Source organism: Paramisgurnus dabryanus, chromosome 17 (assembly GCF_030506205.2).
Source record: "Paramisgurnus dabryanus chromosome 17, PD_genome_1.1, whole genome shotgun sequence".
Taxonomy (NCBI): Eukaryota; Metazoa; Chordata; class Actinopteri; order Cypriniformes; family Cobitidae; genus Paramisgurnus; species Paramisgurnus dabryanus.
The window spans coordinates 7,776,765-7,799,063 of NC_133353.1; the positions used below are offsets into that span (position 1 = coordinate 7,776,765).

General features: G+C 37.9%; 2 protein-coding genes and 1 long non-coding RNA gene across 10 annotated transcripts in view; 2 read left to right on the plus strand and 1 right to left on the minus strand.

The window, feature by feature from the left end:
- grm1b (glutamate receptor, metabotropic 1b) overlaps positions 1 to 9,936 on the plus strand; it is an 89,965-nt gene extending 80,029 nt beyond the window's left edge. For 3 of the 6 annotated variants that reach the window (XM_065254276.1, XM_065254294.1, XM_065254286.1), the window contains 5 exons: positions 163 to 457; positions 1,529 to 1,697; positions 2,492 to 2,618; positions 4,143 to 5,073; positions 6,815 to 9,936. In XM_065254276.1, coding sequence (XP_065110348.1) covers positions 163 to 457; positions 1,529 to 1,697; positions 2,492 to 2,618; positions 4,143 to 5,073; positions 6,815 to 7,625 — 2,333 coding nt within the window. In that variant the 3' untranslated portion in view covers positions 7,626 to 9,936. The remainder of the gene's footprint in view (positions 1 to 162; positions 458 to 1,528; positions 1,698 to 2,491; positions 2,619 to 4,142; positions 5,074 to 6,814) is intronic. The other 3 variants (XM_065254302.1, XM_065254310.1, XM_065254317.1) reach the window with 2 other exon arrangements.
- Positions 309 to 16,659, minus strand: LOC135735806 (uncharacterized). The gene is made up of 4 exons (XR_010527703.1): positions 16,576 to 16,659; positions 14,756 to 14,893; positions 552 to 633; positions 309 to 428 (listed from the first exon to the last, which is right to left on the minus strand). It is a non-coding gene; the product is annotated as an uncharacterized lncRNA (long non-coding RNA).
- Positions 16,660 to 16,755: 96 nt separating this feature from the next.
- stxbp5b (syntaxin binding protein 5b (tomosyn)) overlaps positions 16,756 to 22,299 on the plus strand; it is a 36,172-nt gene continuing 30,628 nt past the window's right edge. For all 3 annotated transcript variants that reach the window (XM_065254328.2, XM_065254339.2, XM_065254347.2), the window contains exons 1-2: positions 16,756 to 17,166; positions 19,656 to 19,753. In XM_065254328.2, the coding sequence (XP_065110400.1) occupies positions 17,026 to 17,166; positions 19,656 to 19,753 (239 nt within the window). In that variant the 5' untranslated portion in view covers positions 16,756 to 17,025. The remainder of the gene's footprint in view (positions 17,167 to 19,655; positions 19,754 to 22,299) is intronic.

A 22,299-nucleotide genomic window follows, 5' to 3' on the forward strand; every position in this document is an offset into this window, starting at 1 on the left:
GACATGCCTGATTTTCATGATCCCATCAATTTTTCCTAGCTGATCATTTTGTTGTCACATCATAAATGTAATAAGGATTCTTTTTCATGTTGATTTTAAATATCTTCAAAAAAATATTTAAGTTGTTCATCAATAAGTGATATTTGCTTTGATCATTCACAGGTTATGAAAGTCTAGTAGATAACTATGTCCAGGATAGTAAGATGGGATTTGTCATTAATGCCATCTATGCTATGGCTCACGGCCTTCATGACATGCACCAGTATCTGTGTCCGGATCACGTCGGCCTGTGCGAAGCGATGGATCCCATTGACGGCAGCAAGCTGCTGGACTTTCTCCTCAAGACCTCCTTTACTGGTGTATCTGGAGAAGATGTGTGGTTTGATGAAAATGGAGATTTGCCAGGCAGGTCAGTCTTGCTTGCTGCCCTACATAAAGCAACATTTTATGCATTACAGTAAGTAAACAACATCAAAATAGCCATTTATTAAATTTTAAACCACTGTGGAGCAGTATAGTCCAGTATAGTCTGGCTTTGGCCATCCACTTACATCTTACAGTGTTTTGAACACAGATCATCTATGTATCCATCGTGATATTGAGCTGGAAATCTTAAAGAGGTTTTTTGATCTTCTAAAATAAAGTTCAGTGTTATAGGAACGTCAGACCAAGTCAAATGGGAGAAATCACACAGGATCAGAGAGAATATGAAAGATGCTTATCCAACTAAACTATGACTGTATTTGGAGCAGGAAACCAAAAAATATATACCAGTCAAATTATTATTCATTGCACTATAATTTCTCCTCCATTCTGAATAATTGTAAAGTATTCAGAATACCATGAAATATGGGAATTAAGTAGTGACCAAAATGTTTTTCTTAAATTGTTTTCTGGACCAACCCTGTAACGAAATGATGTACCTATAGTCACGTAAATTTTTGACTCTTTTCCGTGACACTGTCACATTTTTCTGCGTTTAAACGTGACCGTATCACGCATTTCTGTTTACGTGTCACTGTCATGTATTGGTCACTCAACTGCTTTTTACAATTTTCAAACCATTGTCGCTTCGGTTTAGGGTTAGATTTGGCGTTTGCGTTAGGATGTCAATTTAAGTATTGGTTTATACTATTTTTTTCTGATTTATTTTTTCTGATTTTTAAACCATTGTCGCCTGGCTTAGGATTAGAGTTGGGTTTGGGTAAGGATGTAATTTAATGCAAATCTAACCCTAAACCGAAACGACAATGGTAAGAAAATAGGACAAAAAGTTGAGAAACAACTACGTGACAGTGACACGTAAACAGAAATGCGTGATACGGTCACGCTTAAAAGCGGAAAAACTTGACAGTGTCACGGAAAAGAGTCAAAAATTTACGTGACTATAGGTATGTAATTTCGTGATACTGGGTTGGCTGGACACTTGTTATAGATGCTTTTCCTTCACTTTATCTAATAAAATTTTAGTTTTTTAAAGAAATCCATGTTGCATTGCAAATTAATTTCAGTGCTGTCTTTCTTCAAGGTATGACATTATGAACCTGCAGCAAGTCGAGCCTGGAGTCTATGATTATTTACATGTGGGCTCATGGCACGAAGGCATCCTGACCATTGATGACTACATGATTCAGATGAACCGCAGTGAGATGGTTCGCTCTGTATGCAGTGAACCCTGCTCTAAAGGAGAGATTAAAGTAAGTTACCGCAAACCACAAGACAGCTTGAATATTTCCGTACTTTCATTGCATTCTTTGCTTGTCATTACACTTTAGTAAAATAATATAATGCACCATCGGTGTTGCATAAACACACATTTTTTATTGCATGATTGTGATTAAACATCAGCTGGGTGTGCAGGCTGTTATGGATCATTATTATAAATTAGTTTCAGGAAAGACAGTGCTTTATACGCTCACCTAAAGGATTATTAGGAACACCATACTAATACTGTGTTTGACCCCCCCCTCGCCTTCAGAACTGCCTTAATTCTATGTGGCATTGATTCAACAAGGTGCTGAAAGCATTCTTTAGAAATGTTGGCCCATATTGATAGGATAGCATCTTGCAGTTGATGGAGATTTGTGGGATGCACATCCAGGGCACAAAGTTCCCGTTCCCCCACATCCCAAAGATGCTCTATTGGGTTGAGATCTGGTGACTGTGGGGGCCATTTTAGTACAGGGAACTTATTGTTATGTTCAAGAAACCAATTTGAAATGATTTGAGCTTTGTGACATGGTGCATTATTCTGCTGGAAGTAGCCATCAGAGGATGGGTACATGGTGGTCATAAAGGGATGGACATGGTTAGAAACAATGCTCAGGTAGGCCGTGGCATTTAAATGATGCCCAATTGGCACTAAGGGGCCTAAAGTGTGCCAAGAAAACATCCCCCACACCATTACACCATTGCATTAATGAGAAATTGAACAGGTGTTCCTAATAATCCTTTTGTTTGTGTTTTATTCTCAATCTGTTTATTCTCCCAGGTGATCAGGAAAGGTGAAGTGAGCTGCTGTTGGATCTGTACGGCCTGTAAAGACAATGAATATGTTCAGGATGAGTTCACCTGCAGGGCCTGTGAACTGGGATGGTGGCCGGACGAAGAGCTTCAAGGTACAACGGCTTTTTTTTATCTTTTATTTCCGATAGTCGTTTTGTTATTAAAAACCCAGAGGAAAGTTTTTACTTTGATTTCAATACTTTGTCTCAAATGTCTCTTTGTCTTTTATATAATTCTCAGAAGAAATAAAAATAGGCACAAATAATACAGTTAAAAGAAACATTAAGAGTAAAGAGCTAAGATCATTTTAGAAGTTTGTGTTAAAAACTGATTTTTTGCAAATTTGAGTTTAAGATTTTGTTGAGATTTTAAAAATTAAGACAGTTTACAATAATTATAAAAACATCTTTCCCAAAAGTCTTTGATTTGGCTTTTTGAAAGACCTTCACTGTCCTATTTCCGAAAGGTTTCCCATGACACTTGAAGGCTATTTATCATTTTTACAGATTGCTTGCGCTGTACAGCTCTTATACTGCGACAGCCCTACTTCACTGCTTTCTTCTCTGGCCTATTTTCTTATACTGTAATGGTCAATGTCAATGCAGCAGCTCAACGGAGAGACACATCCATGCATTTTTCATCAATGCGAGATACATTTCACTCCATTTCTTCTTACTGCTCTTAATGCATACTGTATATACATTTAGCCTACAAGACATTTATGCATTCGACAGACATCTTTATCCAAAGTGACTTACATTGCATTCAGGCTTTACATTTAATCAAGATGTGCATTCCCTAGAAATCAAACCTGTGATCTTGACAGTGCCAAGTGACAAAGCTTTAGTGTCGCAAGCGATATGTACCAATAAAATAAATAATAAAATAAACCATAAATCTTGCAGCAGGCAATGTTCTTCTTCATTGCATCATTTTTTATATTTTGTAGTGAGATTTAAAGATTTTTTAAATGACAAATGCTGATATATGAAATGAGGCAGCATTCATTCGCTGTCTCGTACTGCAGTCTCCTTTTGTTTTCTTTTGTCTAATGGCTGCTCCCATAGTGGAGAAACGGTTTATTTTTAGTTGAGCTGGAAACCTACTTTAGAACTTGGTGCATGAGAGAACCGGTCAGATTCAGGTGGTCAATCCTACAGATGCACATTTACAATTCTGCCATTGGATATAAGCATGAACAACTCACATGCTTTGAATAAAGACACAATATTAAAGGCCTGGTAGACATAGTAATACAGTATAAATATAAAGTATACAACGCATACTCGAAATGTCATCTTTGCATTTAACCCATCATCACAGTAAGTAGTGAACACAAGCCCACCCAGAGCAGCGGGCAGCTATCCTTTCAGCGCCCGCGGAGCAAGTTGGGGTTAAGGTGCCTAGGTGGGCAACCCGCCGGCCATGAGACTTGAACCAGCAGCTCTTGGGTTACAAAGGCTACAACTAATTGCTAGGCTACGACTCCCTATGATGTTGCTAGGGTGTTCTGGCTGGTTGCTAGGATGTTGCTTCTTGGTTAAAGTGATGCTTGCCCTTATAAATATTATTAATAGTAACTTCATGCATTGTGTTTATGGATACACTGACGCAATCACTTTGTCTCATCTCTACAGTCTGTGAACCTCTTCCCTTGCGTCACCTGGAGTGGAGTCATCCCGAATCCATCGCGGCTGTCGTCTTTTCCTGTCTGGGCATCCTGGTCACCAGTTTCGTAACCTTCATCTTCATCCTGTACCGCGACACGCCAGTGGTCAAGTCCTCCAGCCGTGAGCTCTGCTACATCATCCTGGCTGGAATCTTTCTGGGTTACATCTGCCCCTTTACCCTCATCGCTCGACCCACGACAGCTTCGTGCTACCTACAACGTCTGCTGGTGGGACTCTCGGCCTCCATGTGCTACTCGGCCCTCGTCACCAAAACCAACCGCATCGCTCGCATTCTGGCGGGCAGCAAAAAGAAGATCTGCACCCGCAAGCCTCGTTTCATGAGCGCCTGGGCCCAAGTGGTGATCGCGTTCATTCTCATCAGCGTGCAATTGACTTTGGAGGTCACGTTGATCATCTTGGAACCTCCGGAGCCCATCAAGTCTTACCCAAGCATTCGAGAAGTTTTTCTGATTTGCAACACCAGCAATATGGGCATGGTGGCACCGCTGGGTTACAACGGCCTACTCATCCTCAGCTGCACCTACTACGCTTTCAAAACCCGCAACGTCCCCGCCAACTTCAATGAGGCCAAATACATCGCCTTCACGATGTACACCACCTGCATTATCTGGTTAGCCTTTGTGCCCATTTACTTCGGCTCCAACTATAAGATCATCACCACGTCTTTCTCGGTGAGTCTCAGCGTGACGGTGGCTCTCGGCTGCATGTTCATGCCGAAAATCTACATCATCATCGCCAAGCCCGAGAGAAACGTACGCAGCGCTTTCACCACCTCAGACGTAGTGCGCATGCATGTAGGCGATGGAAAAATCGCTTGCAGGAGCAACAGTCTGCTGAACATGTTTAAACGCAAGAAAACCGGATCGGGAAATGCCAAGTAAGTACATTTTGATTACATTAGCTGGGCCTCTCCTCACCCTGTTGCGCTGCACCCATGGGTCCAGTCCTGTAATTCAGTTTCTCTTCAGACCTCTGGATCACATCATGCAGAAGCTTCTTAAATTAATGCTTCTTATAGACATCTCTGATTTGCACGTTAACTATATTTAAAACCTGGATACCCAAGGGTGTCAACGCAACAGGACTGAGATAGACTCTACGTTTATCCCAGTACAGATTTTTATGAAGCTGCTTTAAAAATAGGGCTGCATGATAAATTGTGTGCGATTGTCATGCGCATCTCGTCAGTAAAGCCGGTTAATTGATTAGTAGAAAATCACCATCACCCGCTTTCAGATGAAGTGGCATTTACTACACAAAGCCTTAGATTATTGGCAATTGGGGCCATTTCACCTTCATTATCGCAGACATATTGCCTGTGATAATGAATGCGATATTGCCCATCTTGTTAGAGAACTAAGGCTTTGTGTTGTAAATGTAAATGCTGCTTCATCTGAAAGCAGATAGTAATCAAGGAACCGACTTTATTGACAAGATGCACATGACAATCGCACGCAATGAATCGTGCAGCCCTATTTAAAACGGATTTGAATTGTGAAAATAAGTGAGAACATATAAACCATGCTTGACACTAGCTGCGTTTCCATTACCCCTTAAATTGCGCAAATTGACATTACAAATTAAAAAAACGGCCATCAATAGCCATGTTTCCATCAGCATTATTTTATGCACATTTTGCGCATCTCGCAAAAAAAAAGAGTGAATGCCAAATTTCAAATAGAAATCTCTTTATTCGCAGAAAGTTTTTACCCTTCCTTGAGTTGGTTTTTGACTTATGCGAAAAAGAGTAAATGCGAATAACGGGAGATGGGATGCATTTTCTAAATAAATTCTGACGTAGCGAATATTAAAACCACGTGACTGAGCGTCTAGCTGTTTCCATTGTCGTTGTCTTTCCCATTTTGGGGCTCGATGTCACTGTGCCCTTGCTGTTAGTGCCTGCATAAAAAAAAACGCATTCCTTTTTTTGTGCATATCAGTTTGGCAATTACAAGCAGCTCTGCTAAAAAATAAAAAACTTGCCTAAATGTAACTAAACTACTCCTGTCTCCATTTTCCAAGATTTGTTTACTTCCTTGATTTGTTTACTGTTAATTACTAGATTATATTCGCATTATTTTCTTTTTCTTTTTTTGCGAATTTTGAAAAGATTTGCTTCATGTTTGGATGGAACTGCTGTTTTTACAAAAACATTTTGTAAAAATTTTTTGGGGATTAGTTTTTTTGTCGACATTTAAAAAATATTGCTAAAGTTTTGTGCAAATCTATAATGAAAACACAGTTTATGTGACTACTAGAATGACAGTATTTTCATTATAACAATTTGAGTGAACAAATTAATTTTAAAACAAAGTTGTGATGATCCAGATGCCATCTCATATGATTTAGTCATGTTTCAAAAAGCAAACATTAGGGAAATTTGACCATGATTTATTTCTCAATTCCTATCTGGACCTTTATATCCTAAATACTTTTGTAACATGTATGTGCCAAATCTTCAGTGTGATATTTTGTGATAAATGTTTTAGTGACGCACTTCAAAACTTGGTGCATTCTTGCAAGTTTTGCACAAATTTTTACACGAACCAGAAATGTTGTTCTTGTGTTGACCTTTCTCGGTTCCTGTGAAATAACAGCGGCTTTTATTTTGTTCATAGTTCTAATGGCAAGTCTGTGTCATGGTCTGAACCAGGTTCAAGACATCCTCCCAAAGGAGAACACATGTGGCACAGACTGTCAGTACATGTGAAGAGACAGGAAAGCGGCTCCAATCAGACGGCTGTCATTAAACCGCTGACAAACACCTACAATGACACGGCCATGGAGTTTTCTGACCTGAGCACAAAAACTCTTTATAACGTAGCCGAGGAAGACGAAGGCGACGCCATCCGATACAACTCTTCAGTCAGCACTGATCTAATGCCTCTCAGGCAGTCACCTGTAAGCAAACCGGCAAAGGAGGGCACGGATCTAAAATTTTACACCCGAAACAGTGTTCACCCCCAACATATTATTTCAGACCTCCTGCAGGAAGGAGTGGCCAAATTTAGTTCAAACACGCCTGATTTGGATGAGATTATAAGCCTGCCTGAACCGGGCAATGGGTTTGGGTTGACCTACCGACCTCAAGTGCTGCATTCTCAACCTGTCAAACCCATGCGTCTGGATTCGTACCCGGATGAGCCCGATTCCCCTCTGGAGGAGGTTGAGAATGAGCAGTTTGGACTCCTCCACGGCTACATGTATGACAATGCACAAATTCATGATGAAGAGGACCTTGTACAGATTAAAACGGCAATGGAGGACTCCGTGGCTCTCATGCCTCCTTCCCCATTCAGAGATTCTCTTGGTTCGGGCAGCCCCGTTCCCAACTCCCCCGTGTCTGAGTCCATCTTATGCACACCTCCGAGTGTGACGTACGCGTCTGTCATTCTCGGAGACTTTAAGCAAAGCTCTTCAACCCTTTAATAAAGAAGATTTATATAGGTATAATTATAAGAGATTGTTTCACTAGCTGTAAGCTTGTCTTTGTTTTATTATATTAGTGTGCAATCATGTGACATAAGTCGGTGCATTAGAAGCCTTTGGCTTTGTGTGATCAGAACATTTAAAGAAAGAGTCTGGAGGTTAACCAGGGTTCAAAATTAACACTTGCCCAGTTCCAAACGCAAATAAAATGTATCATTATATATGGACAGTAACATTATATCGCCAAACTTATGGTGGTCTTGTAGTCCATTTAACTTAGTGGAAAGTTTTCAGAAATATTTCTAGGCTGGCCAAAGTTTTTTGTATTTTATAACAACCCCTTGTAGATTTGATTGCAACCAGACCAAACAATATGCCCTGTCATATTTCAAATACAGTTTCAAGAAAATTATATATTTTTATAAATAATGCAATATATTGTTTAATGGGAGATGAGAAATAGCAAGTAACAGCCATTGATAGCTGGTCAGTTCACCAGTTATTGGTAATTTAAATTTGGATCCTAAACAGAAGTCGATCAGTAGTGGATTTTAATGAAGTGAGTTTCAAAATATGATGTTTGACACTAAACCTTCATCATTCATTGTAATGATGTTTAATTGGAGCATTTGTGTATCTGTTCATTATAGATATATACATCCGTTAATATATCTGTCTAGTAGCTGTCTAGTATCTCCAAATCATAACTTTTGTAATTTAATACTGCTTTTTAAAGTAAACCTGTAAAATAACAGGGCTATTATTATCGGTTCATTGAACAATAGTTTACTTAAAGGTGCAGTGTGTAAACTTTAGCAGCATCTAGTGGTGAGGTTGCGAATTGCAACCAACAGCTCAGTCCACTGCTCACCCCTCACTTTTGAAACGCATAGAGAAGCTACAGTAGCCGCCACTGGAAAAACATGTCATCGACGGAGACAACTTAGTTAAAAAAGTTTGTCCATTAAGGGCTTCTGTAGAAACATCATGGCACAAAATGGCGACTTCCATGTTAGGGGACCCTCAGTGTATGTAGATAAAAACGTCTCATTCTAAGGTAATAAAAACATAACGGTTCATTATAAAAAGGTCTTTATACACCCCTGATGCAATAGTTTTGTATATTATTTTGCATTTCTGTCAAGAGATCCTTTTAAAAATGACACACTGCACCTTTAATATGCATTAAAATAAGTGTAGATAACACAATGGCTTAAGAGTAACATGTAGCAAGTGCCAATGTCTAACTGTTTTTAATGCATTATGTGTTTAAAGTACAACAAAAATTGTATATCATCATTTGCTTTAGTTTCTTGATGATTTACTGTAAATATATATTAGCAACCTCTGGATTGAAATTGTCATACCTCCAAGCCAGAGCTTGTAATATTTAATCATATTTTTCATTTTAAAGTAGAACTACCATTTTTAGGGGGCGGTACCCTTTAAAATGTTCCTAATATGTAGTATTTAGGTAAATATATAATACCTACTAATATGTATCTTTAGGGGGCCAATATGCCCCACAAATGTGTTCTTTTGGGTATCACCCTGTGACAGGTTTTGTACTTTTATTTCTGAGAGTGTAAAAACTGAAGCTCAACAGGACCACCGACTGCAATTTTACCAGAATGTAAATGTTTACTATTCATAACAATAATATAGTTCTTGTGTGTTTACAGCAGATTTGTAAACCCTTTTTGCTATGACCAATGAAGTCCTGCACTTACAGAATTTTAAGTGATTATAAAGAATTGAATTTGTATTACATTTTAAATTGATGTTTTAATAAGTTTGCTTATTTGTATTGCAGTTAATGTGTTTTAGTTTTGAAGCTTGACAGATTATACAATAGTGTTGAAACTAGCTTTAAAGCATATTTATTATAGCTATAATTTTCTGCATAGATGGGTATAATAAGATAAATTGGGTATTTTGTCAAATGAATATTTGTCATATGTTGTTTAGAGCATGTTTTAGGGTTAAGGTATTAAAGTACGCTATATTTTGTAAGTAAGATCTCAGGGTTGGTTTGCATTAAATATTTAGTTGATGATTTTCCAAAATGTGACCGGTTTATATGTTATTCATTTTATATGACAATGTCAAACAACTGTGTCTCATGTCTATGTCTATAAAGTGCATAATGCACACATGATGATAAACACTTCATGCAGATGCTTATATTGAGCATTTGAACACTTGATGTTGTAAATACTTAGGTGTACAGTTTGTGCAATATAGAAGAAATTATTATAAATGAGGCATTGCTTTAATCTGCAGAATAAATGATGAAGGGTCAGTTATTACAGATGCTGTTTACTTTCACTGTCTAAAGAAAAGACAAGAGGCTCAACGTTCTGATTCACTTAACATCGTGGCAGAATATGACAGATATTTATTTACCTAACAATGGGACATGTTGATGCATAATTATTAATTATTTGTGGCATACTTTCAGTTTTACAAATGAATCACTACCTAATGGCAATAAAATTATGGAATGCAGCCATACATTTATTATCGTATCTTTCTACATTAAACAGTAAAATATTTTTCTATATTATTCCTTATGTAAATCACATGCTAGGTTCCTTAGAGAAAAATGCTTTTGAAAAGTGCTTTAAATGAAAAATGCATGCAACTCTTTGCCTGTGAGAGTTAATGTGAGAAATATATTACATTTTCCTTCACAGCTTTAAAGTTTCTTTGTTACAAAATAATTTTTGCCATCAAGCACTGCATATCATGTACCTCAGATTAAAGTCAGATTATATAATATAATAAATTGATCATCCCTCTGTAATATTACACTCCTGTTCCTCTTGAAAAGTTTTAAGTGTCATTCTTTTCCATTGCGATTTTAAACTTTAGAAATCTATTAAAGCAGAAAGATAAAAGCTCAAACTTATATAGGATATTTTTACCCTATTTTTACAGTTCTTAACTTAATTTCAATAGTTCATAAAAATACACTAGTTACAGTACCAACATTAATATACTGTTTCAACCTACCTGACCTATGAACCATCTGCTTGATATTGTAAAATGCGTCAATAATGAAAGACCACAATTTAATTTACCAAAAGTTACTAATGACATACAAACACTGAAAAAACTAATTTTGGTGTAGTAAAATATATTAGATTAACCCTAATAATCTTAGTAATATAAACATTTATTGAGAACCTAAGTAAAATAATGATAAATACACAATTAATTTATGTACATTATGAACTGTGCGTGAATAGTATATTTCCATGTGTTATTTAACTGTTTTATAGTCACTGCACATAGTCCTAAGTACATTTTAATAAAGAAAGTAATTTAGCTAGTTTACGTCTGCTTAAAAAATCTTAAGGGTATAAAATCCATTAAACTAAAACATTTACGTGAAATGAACTTAATTATTTTGATTATTTATGCTTTTTCACAGAACAAAAACTGTCATGGTCCTGCCCTCATGTCATAGTTTTTGCCCCTTGTGGCAGGATCATGACAGTGCCACATGTTTTGTGTGGTAGCACATGGCCTTTGTGTTGTGTGCTTGTCTCGTATCCTGACCCGGCCCCCGCGTCTCCTCGTTAATCACCGTGTTATTGTTTCATTCATGTCACCTGTTCCCTTCTTGATTTGCTCCTTTATTTTATGCTCTTGTGTTTGCTGTCCTGTGCTGGTTCGTTTTGTATTATTGTCAAGTCAGTAAGACTAGTTGTATTTAAAATCAAGTTCCTCTCCAGTTGTATTTAAAGTCAAGTTCCTGTCTTGTTATAGTCTGTTCCTGTTTAGTCTGTTCTTTTAGCTATCTTGTGTTTTGTTGTTTGCACCCTCGTGGGTTTTTGTTTTTCTCAGTTTGGCAAATAAACCTGTTTTTGTTCATCTTAGTCCGCACCTGCACCAGAAAGAACCAGCCAACACAGAAGAACCCAGCAAAATGAGATGGACAGTCCGCTGTGCACCCTGCGTGCCCACCGGGCCCATGTACTCTTCGAGGCTTCGTCCTAGAGTTCCTTGCATGTGCAAAAGACTCTGGGTTCAATGTCTTTAGAAGCTGACTCATTGAGCCCCGTTAAGATGAGGAGGCTTACGACTTGGACCAACTATGATACACCATGCGTCATGAGGAGTCCAGGGACTGAGACTGAAACACCTGTCCCACTGCCGTCAGTCCCAGAGGACCAGATCATGGCTGTCGTGGCCATGGAGGACCCAGCCAATGAGACTCCTGAGAGCCAAATCTCATCAGTCAGCCTTTGGAGGAAGCGCGGAAGGAGGGTCTAATGGGAGTCCGCCTCTGATGCGTCCTCACCCGCTACGGCCACCACAAATCCCCTGCCTCCTGCCTTGTACTCTGCGCCTTGCCCCTGGAGAAAGAAGAGGACGAAGGAAGCTTCGGCCCCTCAACCTAAATTCTCCCCCGGGGCTCTTCGTAGTCTCTGATCTACAGCCACCTGCTGTCTGTTTCTACCTCAGTCTCTCCTGTCCCGTCATCACCCTGTTCTTCAGTTTGTTCCTTTTTGTCCATGTCATCCCTCAACTCCATCCCAGTCCCGGAAAGCCCCAGACTTCCTCAAGCTCCAATTTCACCAGTGTTTGTTCCCCAGTGTCTCACACCCTCGCCCTTTCCTGCCCCTTCTCAGCCTTGGAATCCTGTCCCTTCTCCTTCTGCTTCTTCTGTAATGCCTGGACTTGTCCTGCCTCAGTTTGTTCCTCCTGGACCTTTCCCTTGTGTGTCCTTACCCAAGCCTGCCTCTTCCAAAACCCTTACTAAACCTTCCCGGACTTCTCGCACTGGTGCGTCTCCCTCACCCCACAGCTCAAGGACTCCTTCCTCACCCAGTTCCACCCTGCTTGGACCTCCCCCCATGAACGCTTTTGTTCCACCTCCCATGTTTGTTGTTTTTGTGTCATCCCAAACCTGTTTTGTATTTTTGCCTGCCTCTATTACTTGTCATGTTTCACTGGGTCTTGTCTGTCTCAGTTTGTCTTGTACTGTGTTTCCCCTTGAGGGCCGCCAAGTGGCGTCCCTTGAGGGGGGGTACTGTCATGCTCCTGCCCTCAGGTCATAGTTTTTGCTCCTTGTGGCAGGATCATGACAGTGCCGCATGTTTTGTGTGGTAGCACATGGCCTTTGTGCTGTGTGCTTGTCTTGTCTCCTGACCCGGCCCCCGTGTTTCCCCGTTAATCACCTTGTTATTGTTTCATGTCACCTGTTCCCTTCTTGATTTGCTCTTCTATTTAATGCCCTTGTGTTTGCTGTCCTGTGCTGGTTCGTTTTGTATATTGTCAAGTCTGCAAGTAGTTGTATTTAAAGTTTGTCTCCTGTCTAGTTGTATTTAAAGTCAAGTTCCTCTCCGGTTGTATTTAAAGTCAAGTTCCTGTCTAGTGATAGTTTGTTCCTGTCTAGTCTGTTCTTTTAGTTGTCTAGTCTAGTTATTACTTATAGTCAGTCATGAATTTTGTGTTATACCATTTAGTCCATACAATTGTTAAAGAAAGTAAGAAATAGTAAATAAAATCTACCATAGAACAGTAAATAAGATTTATTTAATATTTTTAGGACAGCAATACATCAATATTCAAAAAAGTAATAGACCTATACAATTAAAATGAATCTAATTTCTTAAATAAAAATAATTAAGTGACATCAACTTAATTATTTAATGTTTCATGTATTAAGTAAATTTTTATTTTATTTTAGTAGGTAAATTGTACTTAGAGCAGTACATTTTACTTAAAAACAGTTTGTGCAAATTGTTACGAAGATTTTTTTAAGTAAATTGTACAGTATGTAACCAATTGAATCATTTATTCACATCGTTATTTTGACAATGACAGGGTTACTCATATCTTTAACGTTCCATATAGTGTAGGACTGTGGTGGTCTTATCCGAGTCTAACGGATTACTGTGGCGGTCTCATCCTGGTTCTCAATGATTCCCTGCGAACGTCAAGCCTAGAGGCAAGAATCTGCTGACATAGTGTGTTTGTATATGAGGGCAGATATTTTTACTCTCCCATCTGTTCTGCACTGTCCCATAGTTTTACTTTGTTGAGTCCTTGGTGTGTGTCTGGGGATCTGTTCTACATAGCACATATTTGAGCCTCTTCACATTACTGTTGTTTACAAATAATATGATGTTTATTAATATCTTATTATGAAGCAGGTTTTCATCGATTGTTTAACCCTTTACTGTCAGAACAAAATGGTCCCCAGCTGTCCCTGAGGCAGTACCCTTTCAAAAAGTACATGCACCTCGGTACCTAAAGAGTTTATTTTAGTACCTCAGAGCTACATGCTGATACCAAATGTATATATATATATATCTAAATGATACTCACCTAGTGGCCGCTTATGAACTTTTTTGGCTGATCTGTTTTAAAAAGGATATAAAAGTTTATTTGATGGTTTTGGTCTGTGACCTACATATACACATACTGTACAAACTCATTTCAAAGTTTGTGTGAAGGTAGTTTCGTGAAAATAAAATAAAAGCATAAATACATTATATTTAAGACATTACATCATGTGGTGTATGAAGACAATCTGAATTCTATTTTTAGCTGGATCTTAACCAAGAGTTTGCAAAATACACTCAATGAAAGTTAATTACAACCCTCTTGTGATTTCATCACTTGAGACAATTTTAACAATGAATGTGGGGCAGGTTGACTTTGAGTACAAACTCAAAAGTCAGATCAAATTCTGATGTGTTTGCATTTGTATTTTTTGAAGCACTGTACTGCCCTCTAGTTTACAAACATTTATAGTGCTGCTTACTACAAAAGCTACCACTGGGAGGGTACTTAAAAGGTCCTACAATAGGCATGAATACATTTGGGGTACTAATATGCACCTCTCAGTACAACGGTGTACTTTTTTTAAAGGGTACCACTCCAGAGACAGCATCTGCACCTTTTGTCTGAGAACGTAGAAAGGGGTCAAGACTTGTCAAATAAAATATTGTCTTACTTTTTTCTTAGTTTTCTTTTACTATCAAGATTTTTATATCAAACCTTTTCTTGTCTGGTTTATAGATATAATTAGGAGATGTATATTTTTTGGGTGGAATAGAAACATTAAAATATTCTCAATTATTCAGTTTACCCTCTTACAAGACCTTGCTTACCTTTAATGTGGGCCAAATTGTATCACTGAACACATGGGGTTTCTCTCAGCCTGTGATGGGTTACAGCACAAGTTTCGTGTTGTGGTAGCAGATGGTTCTCCTGGAGAAACGGATGATGATCCTGCTGATGTACAGAACCTGAGAATCACAAGCAGGAGGGATCAGCCTGGAATAACAAACTAAATCAAGGGACTTTATTTCTCCTACGACACTGATTGTTAAACAACACTATACATTTCATTCATGTGTGTTTAATAGGGTATTCTATTACATATACAGTACGCGGTCCAAAAATCTGAGACCATTTTTCATTTACACTTTGAACTTAATATAAAGTTTTAGGATTAACAGGTAAAATAAAGAATAAATATGTATTGTTTATAGTCAAATGCAATCATTGATATCAGATATAAAATATGATATAAAATTCAGCATTGGCCTCCTGGTACAAAATGTCAGATTTTCTTGATTACACAATCTGATGCAATTTTTTTTTTAAATATTTATTTTTGTCTCTGTTCATTAATATCCTGCATTTCAGTGATTATTAAATTATAGCATTGCTCATGATATTGTAGGAGAGATTGTGGCTCCATCTAGTGGGTATTACGCACTCAGTCCTTTACATTTCATGCTATCAAGAAAGTAAAAATGTGCTGTAATAAATATATTATTTGTTTCTTAAAGGTTTCTCTTTTGGCCAAAATATAATGTAGCTTATATGAGGAAAAAATCGTAAAAAAATATATTTCAAATGTAGAAGTATACGTCATTCATTTTCTTAGGGGAGCAGCTTGTGAGGAGACGTCACAGTTACATCACTGCAGTTGCACGGCACGCGCAGAATGGTGACAGAAAACGTTGGAAACAAATCAAGGAAAACAGGCAAATTCCACAAAGTTAAGAAAAACTGTATTGCTGAGCCTTTTAATGTCATAACTGAAATGCAAAATATGGTCTTTTTTATTTTTTTTATCAAATACTAAAGATATTTGCAGACGTTTTATGGCCGCAGCGAGCTATAAAATATGATAAGCCACGTTTTAAAATATGAATGTGAGAAAAACAACAGATATACAAAATATACACAGTAGTAAACATACATAAACAGCATAAATGTATATGTACAAAACTTAATACCGCTGCTGCAGAACTGTCACTTACGACCACGGCCACGCCCACAAAAAGTCACTCTTTGCAAACACTAAAATAGCCTCTAGAAAACCAATACAAACTAATCAACCATATCAATATTATATCGTGTGCATATTTTGTGATAATATTGTATTTGTTAAAATCACATATGGGGCACAGGGCACGCCCCCAGCGCCGGGTCTGCATTATTACATAATTTAGATTAAAGCATTAATTAGCATATTAATTAAGTTACTTTAATTAGCAAAAATGTGATAACATACAGTAATTGTGTGATAGTGATGATGCAGCGCTGAGAGAGAGAGAGAGAGAGAGAGAGAGAGAGAGAGAGAGAGAGAGAGAGAGAGAGAGAGAGAGAGAGAGAGAGAGAGAGAGAGAGAGAGAGAGATGATTAGCTCTTTAAAAGCACGATTTAAAAGTGTTGAGTCAATACTTGAAAACAATGGGGAAAGTTACTTTTTTTTAACTTTTTTTTTACGATTTTAAAGTAATACATACAGAAATAAACACGCACATAGTAATTCTCCCTGAATTATTGTGATAACCACCCCCATTCTCCATAATTGTATAAAATAATTTACTAAAACAATATATTATTATTAATAATACATAAATATATCATTGTTAAATCTAAAGAAAGCCATAATTGTGCATGTCATAATCACAATCTGTTGTCGGTACTGTTGACTTTCCTGAAGGTTACGTTTTAGATCCCCTCCGCGGCTGATCCGGAGTCAGTGCGCCGCAGCACATCCGGGTGTCGCTTCGACGGCGCATGCGCAGATGCGTCGCGGTGATTGCAGCTCTCTGCGTTTCCGCGTTAGCAGCGGGGAAGCAGCCAAGGGGAGGGAACAGTACACAGGCAGATCGGCCAAATCTAACTGGATTACGCTGTCTGTGGCACGATTACGATGCAAAACAAGAGACGATTGAGCAAACGTCGTGTTTAGGAAATGAATGCGAGATTATGACATCCGCCTGGGCACGAGGACAGGATGACAACACCGCCTGACATGTGAGGCGAAACACAACAACAGCGCGCTTGTGTGGCTGCGTCTTTGCCACCTTTAGTTTATGCAGAATTTGCGTTAAATATCGCGTTTGCTGGTGGCATAATGAAGAAGTTTAATATCAGGAAGGTGTTGGACGGGTTGACTGCGGCGTCCTCTTCCTCCGCCGCGTCACCTCAAACGGGAAACCGGGAGAATGACATGATTCAGGAGACCCTGCAATCGGAGAATTTCCAGCTTTGCAAGGTGGGATTATTTACTGTGATTTTATACGATGTTCAGTAGTGTTCAGTGTTGAGGTGATTGACGCCGAGCGCGCTTCAGTATTTATGCTAGAGACCGAGCGGCGCGCGGGCGCTTGATGGCATTTAAATCGCTTCAGAGTTGGTCGTCGACTAAAATAATAACATCGAATGGGGTTTATCAATATAAATCATGCTTTTCCGAGATGACAGGTGACAGTTGGTCAGGAGTTATTTTGAGATAGATTTGTCTAATGCGGAAATTACTGAGACCGATTAAAGTTAGTATGAGGTGATCTTACAGACTCATTTCTGTCAGGGGTAAAGCCGTGGATATCTTGTCAGTCCAGAAATACTTGTGCTTTGAAAGTCGCTTTAGTTGAATTCGGATTTAAGAAACCGTTTCTTGTGGGAACGGATCTGCTGACTGGACTTTGAAAACCTTACTGACCTTCCAGTTGGTCACTGAGGTTAAATTAGCTTAAAGTTTAACATAGCAATGTATTTTACAGTGAACTGTTTTTACGTGTCAGAGGTTTGCCCACAGACCAAATATTTTACTAGATAACCAAATTATAAAGTGCCATGGTTATGACTTCTCTGATTGGACCCCACCTCAGGATTATGGGTAGTGTAGTCCTTAACAATCAATTAAACATGAGTCTTTAAAATTTTAGCTACTTGTGTGGCTTTTCAGTTCTTTTTGAAGAAAATGAATGGGATCCTTCAGAAATTCATGTCCATTGAACTACTTCCTCCATAACCTATAAGTAAAAAACAAGTAGAATTTACATAAATTCGCTTTTGCACTAATATGTTTCAAGTAAATTTCACACATACCGGTATGTATATTAAGTAAATCTACTTAACTAAGTTAAGGAAAATTACATTGTAAAAAATGTGATATCTACTTAATAAATCTCTAATAATATTTACGATACTATATATAGACCATTTTGCAAGATGTAAACAACAGTGGTCCAAAACCACTTCCTGTCTTCCTGTTGTTTTAAGTTTTTTTTTAGTTCACATTTATTTTACATTTTGATTCAGTTCAAAATTTTCTGTTGTTTGTATTTTGTTCAGATATTAATTAATATAAATAAATATTTTGTTCAATATTAAAAAACTGAAACAGGAAGTGCTTCTGGACCAGTGTTGTTTACATCTTGCAAGATGGCCTATAGATAATGTTTTAAATACTTTTTAAGGCTTTCTTCTTGTCCTGATTTAATCATGTAAAAGTATCTATTTTCTTTACACATTTATTATTATATACCACATTATGATGAGCAAGTAAGAAGAGACTGGTCTGGTTTCCTTCTTACAAATTTAAGTGGATTATACATGATAAAATAAAGTTGAATTTACTCAATAATGTGTTCATTTAGAATTACTCAAATTACTCACATTTTTATGTTATTTTAACTCAAATTTTGGTTAAAAAAAACAAGAATTAAGTTTTTTCAAATATAGTTTACTTATTTTATATCGTTAAATCTACTAAGGCACACAATAATTGTTCAAGTTTTGGTAGAGGGGGCAAATGCAAACTTTTAATCATTTGTTTTTATTAAATTGTTTGTCCTTTTTTACATGGTTTATTGATATATCATTCCTTTGTGTATCTGCAGGAAATATCAATATATCATGATTATACACTTCCCTAATGATGTTTTCATTTCTGTATGAATTATGTTTCAGTTTCATGAACAGGTTGACATGGAATAATGTTCACCAAAATTTGTGATTTTTAAATTGCATGCGTTCAAAATAGTAGTTCACCTAAAAATAAAAATCCTGTTCTTTTTTATTATTCTTCATGTCTTTCTTAACTTCCAAATGTACGCTGTATAAACATCATATGACGATCACAAAGATTTTCTAAAATATCTCTGATGCCGAGTTCAGACTGCACGATTTTAGCCCAGATTTTGACTTACCGATAGGTTTTGAGAAATCGACAAATGCCCGAAATCACTGGCAAATCGTGACAATCGCACAGTTTGAGCTAGACACAATCTGAGAGAATCACCCCGTGAATTATCTGGCATGCTAGATATCTGGACCTATTGGCGATTCTGACTGAAAATAACATTGGCGACATACAGGGCAGCTGGACGTTTGGGGACATTTCCTTCTTCATAATCTTCTTTTCTCGCATTGTTTCCTTGTCACTCCTTGTGTGCGTTTGGTTGTGAGACGTAGTTTGCAGACAGAGAAAAAGTTGTCAGCGATTCTTCCCATGGTAAAGTCGTGAAACCCCCTGTCACCGATCCATCGTGCAGTGTCAACACAGCAGCAACTGAACGCTACCCCAGATAGTCATGCAGTGTGAAAAGATCTGTGACCCGACTACTTTGAAAATCGTGTAGTCTGAACTCGGCATGAGTTAAAAATTCATAAAAAATTTTAAGAGTGCACGATGACAGTAAATTGTTACATTTTTGTTAATTTATGCAAATTTGATGAGATTCATGTTCTGTTTCACAGACATTACGACATGGGTTTCCCTATCAACCCTCTTCCATGGCTTTTGACCCCGTACAGAAAATTCTGGCTATTGGCACACAAAGTGGAGCCCTAAGACTGTATCCTTTATTAATGGCTGGCAACAGCTTAGCTTACTGAAAGTAAGTGTTAAATGTCTATGTGCTTATAAACACAAGTAATCCTCCCACCTGTCTTTGATGGAAGTCTTGATGCATAAAGTAATTGACTTGTTCACAGCATGCACAGCTTTCTTTCACTAACATCCACACAAATGCATGATTGCATAAGTATTTTGCAAGTAGCAAAATACCGGTAACAACATCCACTAGAAAATCAGCTTCTAAGAGCCATGCTGTTCCCCCAGGAGATATGAATATATTTACCCTAGAGAAACATCATAGGAGCTGCTGTCTCGATGCATCATTAGGATAGCTAAAGCAAAGACACTGACGCTTGTGGGAAAATGAGCCCACACAGATTAACATGTCTAGGATTAGCGATTGACCAATGTGTTTTTTCAGCGTTAATGCCAATATCTAGAGAGCAAAGTGGCTGATGGCAGATATGATGTCGAAATACGGTATAGTGTTAAAGCCGGCTTGATATTTGCTATTAAACCGCTTTGACTGCAGTAAAATCAATGACTCGTTTAACTCTTATCATATAACTCTATAATTGAAAAAGAAATTAAATGACTTTTCCATTGACAATGCTGTCAGGATATTTAGATCCTGAGAAACTTCTGTTGTCGATTCTTTAATATATTTTTTTATTTTTATCCGCATTTTTAGAGCTGCTTTAATATACTACGAGTTATATATCATACGGTGTGACGATACACCAATGCCACGGTTCAGTTTATATGACGCTTTTGGAGCCACGTTTTGGTTTCGGTTTTCTTTGCGGTGAGGGCAGGGTTCATGGCATGGTTCACTTAATAAAAATTAAAATAACAGCAATTTAACTTATTAACTTTATTAACTTAAACAAAACATTAGTGCATGTGTATTTTGGCCACTTTCAATGCACACAGCTCAATGCTTTTGCTTTATGTGGCCAGGGCAGCAGGGGTGTTCGGTATGCCATAATAGTATTGGGGAAAGTACAGAGGGTGGTTTATCGTGCATTTTTGTCTCGGTTCGGAATATATTACACACCTAATATGTCGTAACTGGAAAGGTCAGCATGCATACAAGCAACCTGTTTTCATAGGCATGTTTCCTAGAAGCAGGGTCTTTATTCCTGGAGGATCTGCACTCATTAATGATATCTTCACTGTGGCATGAGCAGCAGCTCTACTGCCATATGTCGCCCAGCTCTTCTCATCATCGGTACTGCCGACTTTCTGCCAGAAAGCCACCTCACACGTGCTGGAAACATCGCTGGTCGTGCTGAGTACGTCTGTTAAGAGTGACACAATATCAGCCAATGTGGATTGTTTTCACATTGTTTTCAAGTAGTTCAGATATCTCCACATCATTATTTCTGTAAAAAAAAAAAAACGTATCTACAAAGCAGAGATGATGCTTTTTTGCACAAACTTGCACACTTTTTTTCTGGTTGTTCTACGGTACTACATAGGTTGCAAGACTTGGACTTTTTGGTCTGATTTTAGTCTTAAGATTGTGAATCTGTTGGCGTTATGCTTTTGTAAGGCATGTATCATGAATGACTTTATTGTATCAATGGTTTTTGTTCTTTTGAAACCCACAAGCCACCCACAGGGTCAGTGTTATAAACTTGAGATGAGTGGCTCAGCTGTTGCTGCTGTGTATGAATGTGCCGAGGAAATCTGATGGACTCGGTGTCATTCAGCCGATTGGGCTATTTGTCAAAAGACAGCGTGTATCGATTTGTCTCATTGCTCGCAGCGTTGAAAAACACGCCACAGCTCAGCTGACACAAACTCAATGAGGTGTTTACAAATAGTAAAAATCTAATTTCACATGATTGGTCCCTTGTGTCTTTATCTATAGAAACCTTGATTTTCATCTGAACGTAGTAAAGACCGGACATCCAGAAGTTTATAGTGTGAGGTATTTGGTTGCTTAAAAACAATGTTGTTTTGTCTATTTGGAATAATGCAATGTGTTTGTGTAGTTTATGTTTAAAAAACACATTATTTTCCACATACCGTGCATTTTTGTAGCTCCGGTTATACTGCTTTCCTCAAACGCTTTGATTTTGTACAAAGCTCATCGATATGAAAAGCGCAATGTCCCTGATTGCCAGCTATCTGTACGTGTGATTGGCCTGAATACCTCACACGTCAGATGGAAATGTGACGCTCCTTACCATGTTTGAAAGATTTGGTCGCAATTGCTAACGTGAGTTAACTTAAAGGCTGTGAGTCAGAAGCGGGAGGAATTATGATAATGTTGGTCTTGTCCACGACACCAATCCCAGGAAGTAAACTGTTGTCTACAATCCGTGTGTTTGTTACAGTCCAAGGAAAGAGATTTATGTTGTAGACTAGACGATAACTCGCGTCATTGTTTACTTTGGGGTTTGTACCTTTTTGCATATCGTTAACTTTTACTAATACACACTTACACATCAAAGGAAATTTTAATTGTGAATCGGACGATAGTTGCTCTTTAAATAAATTTTTGCTTTGTTTATTAGTAGCATGTTAAAGAGTCAT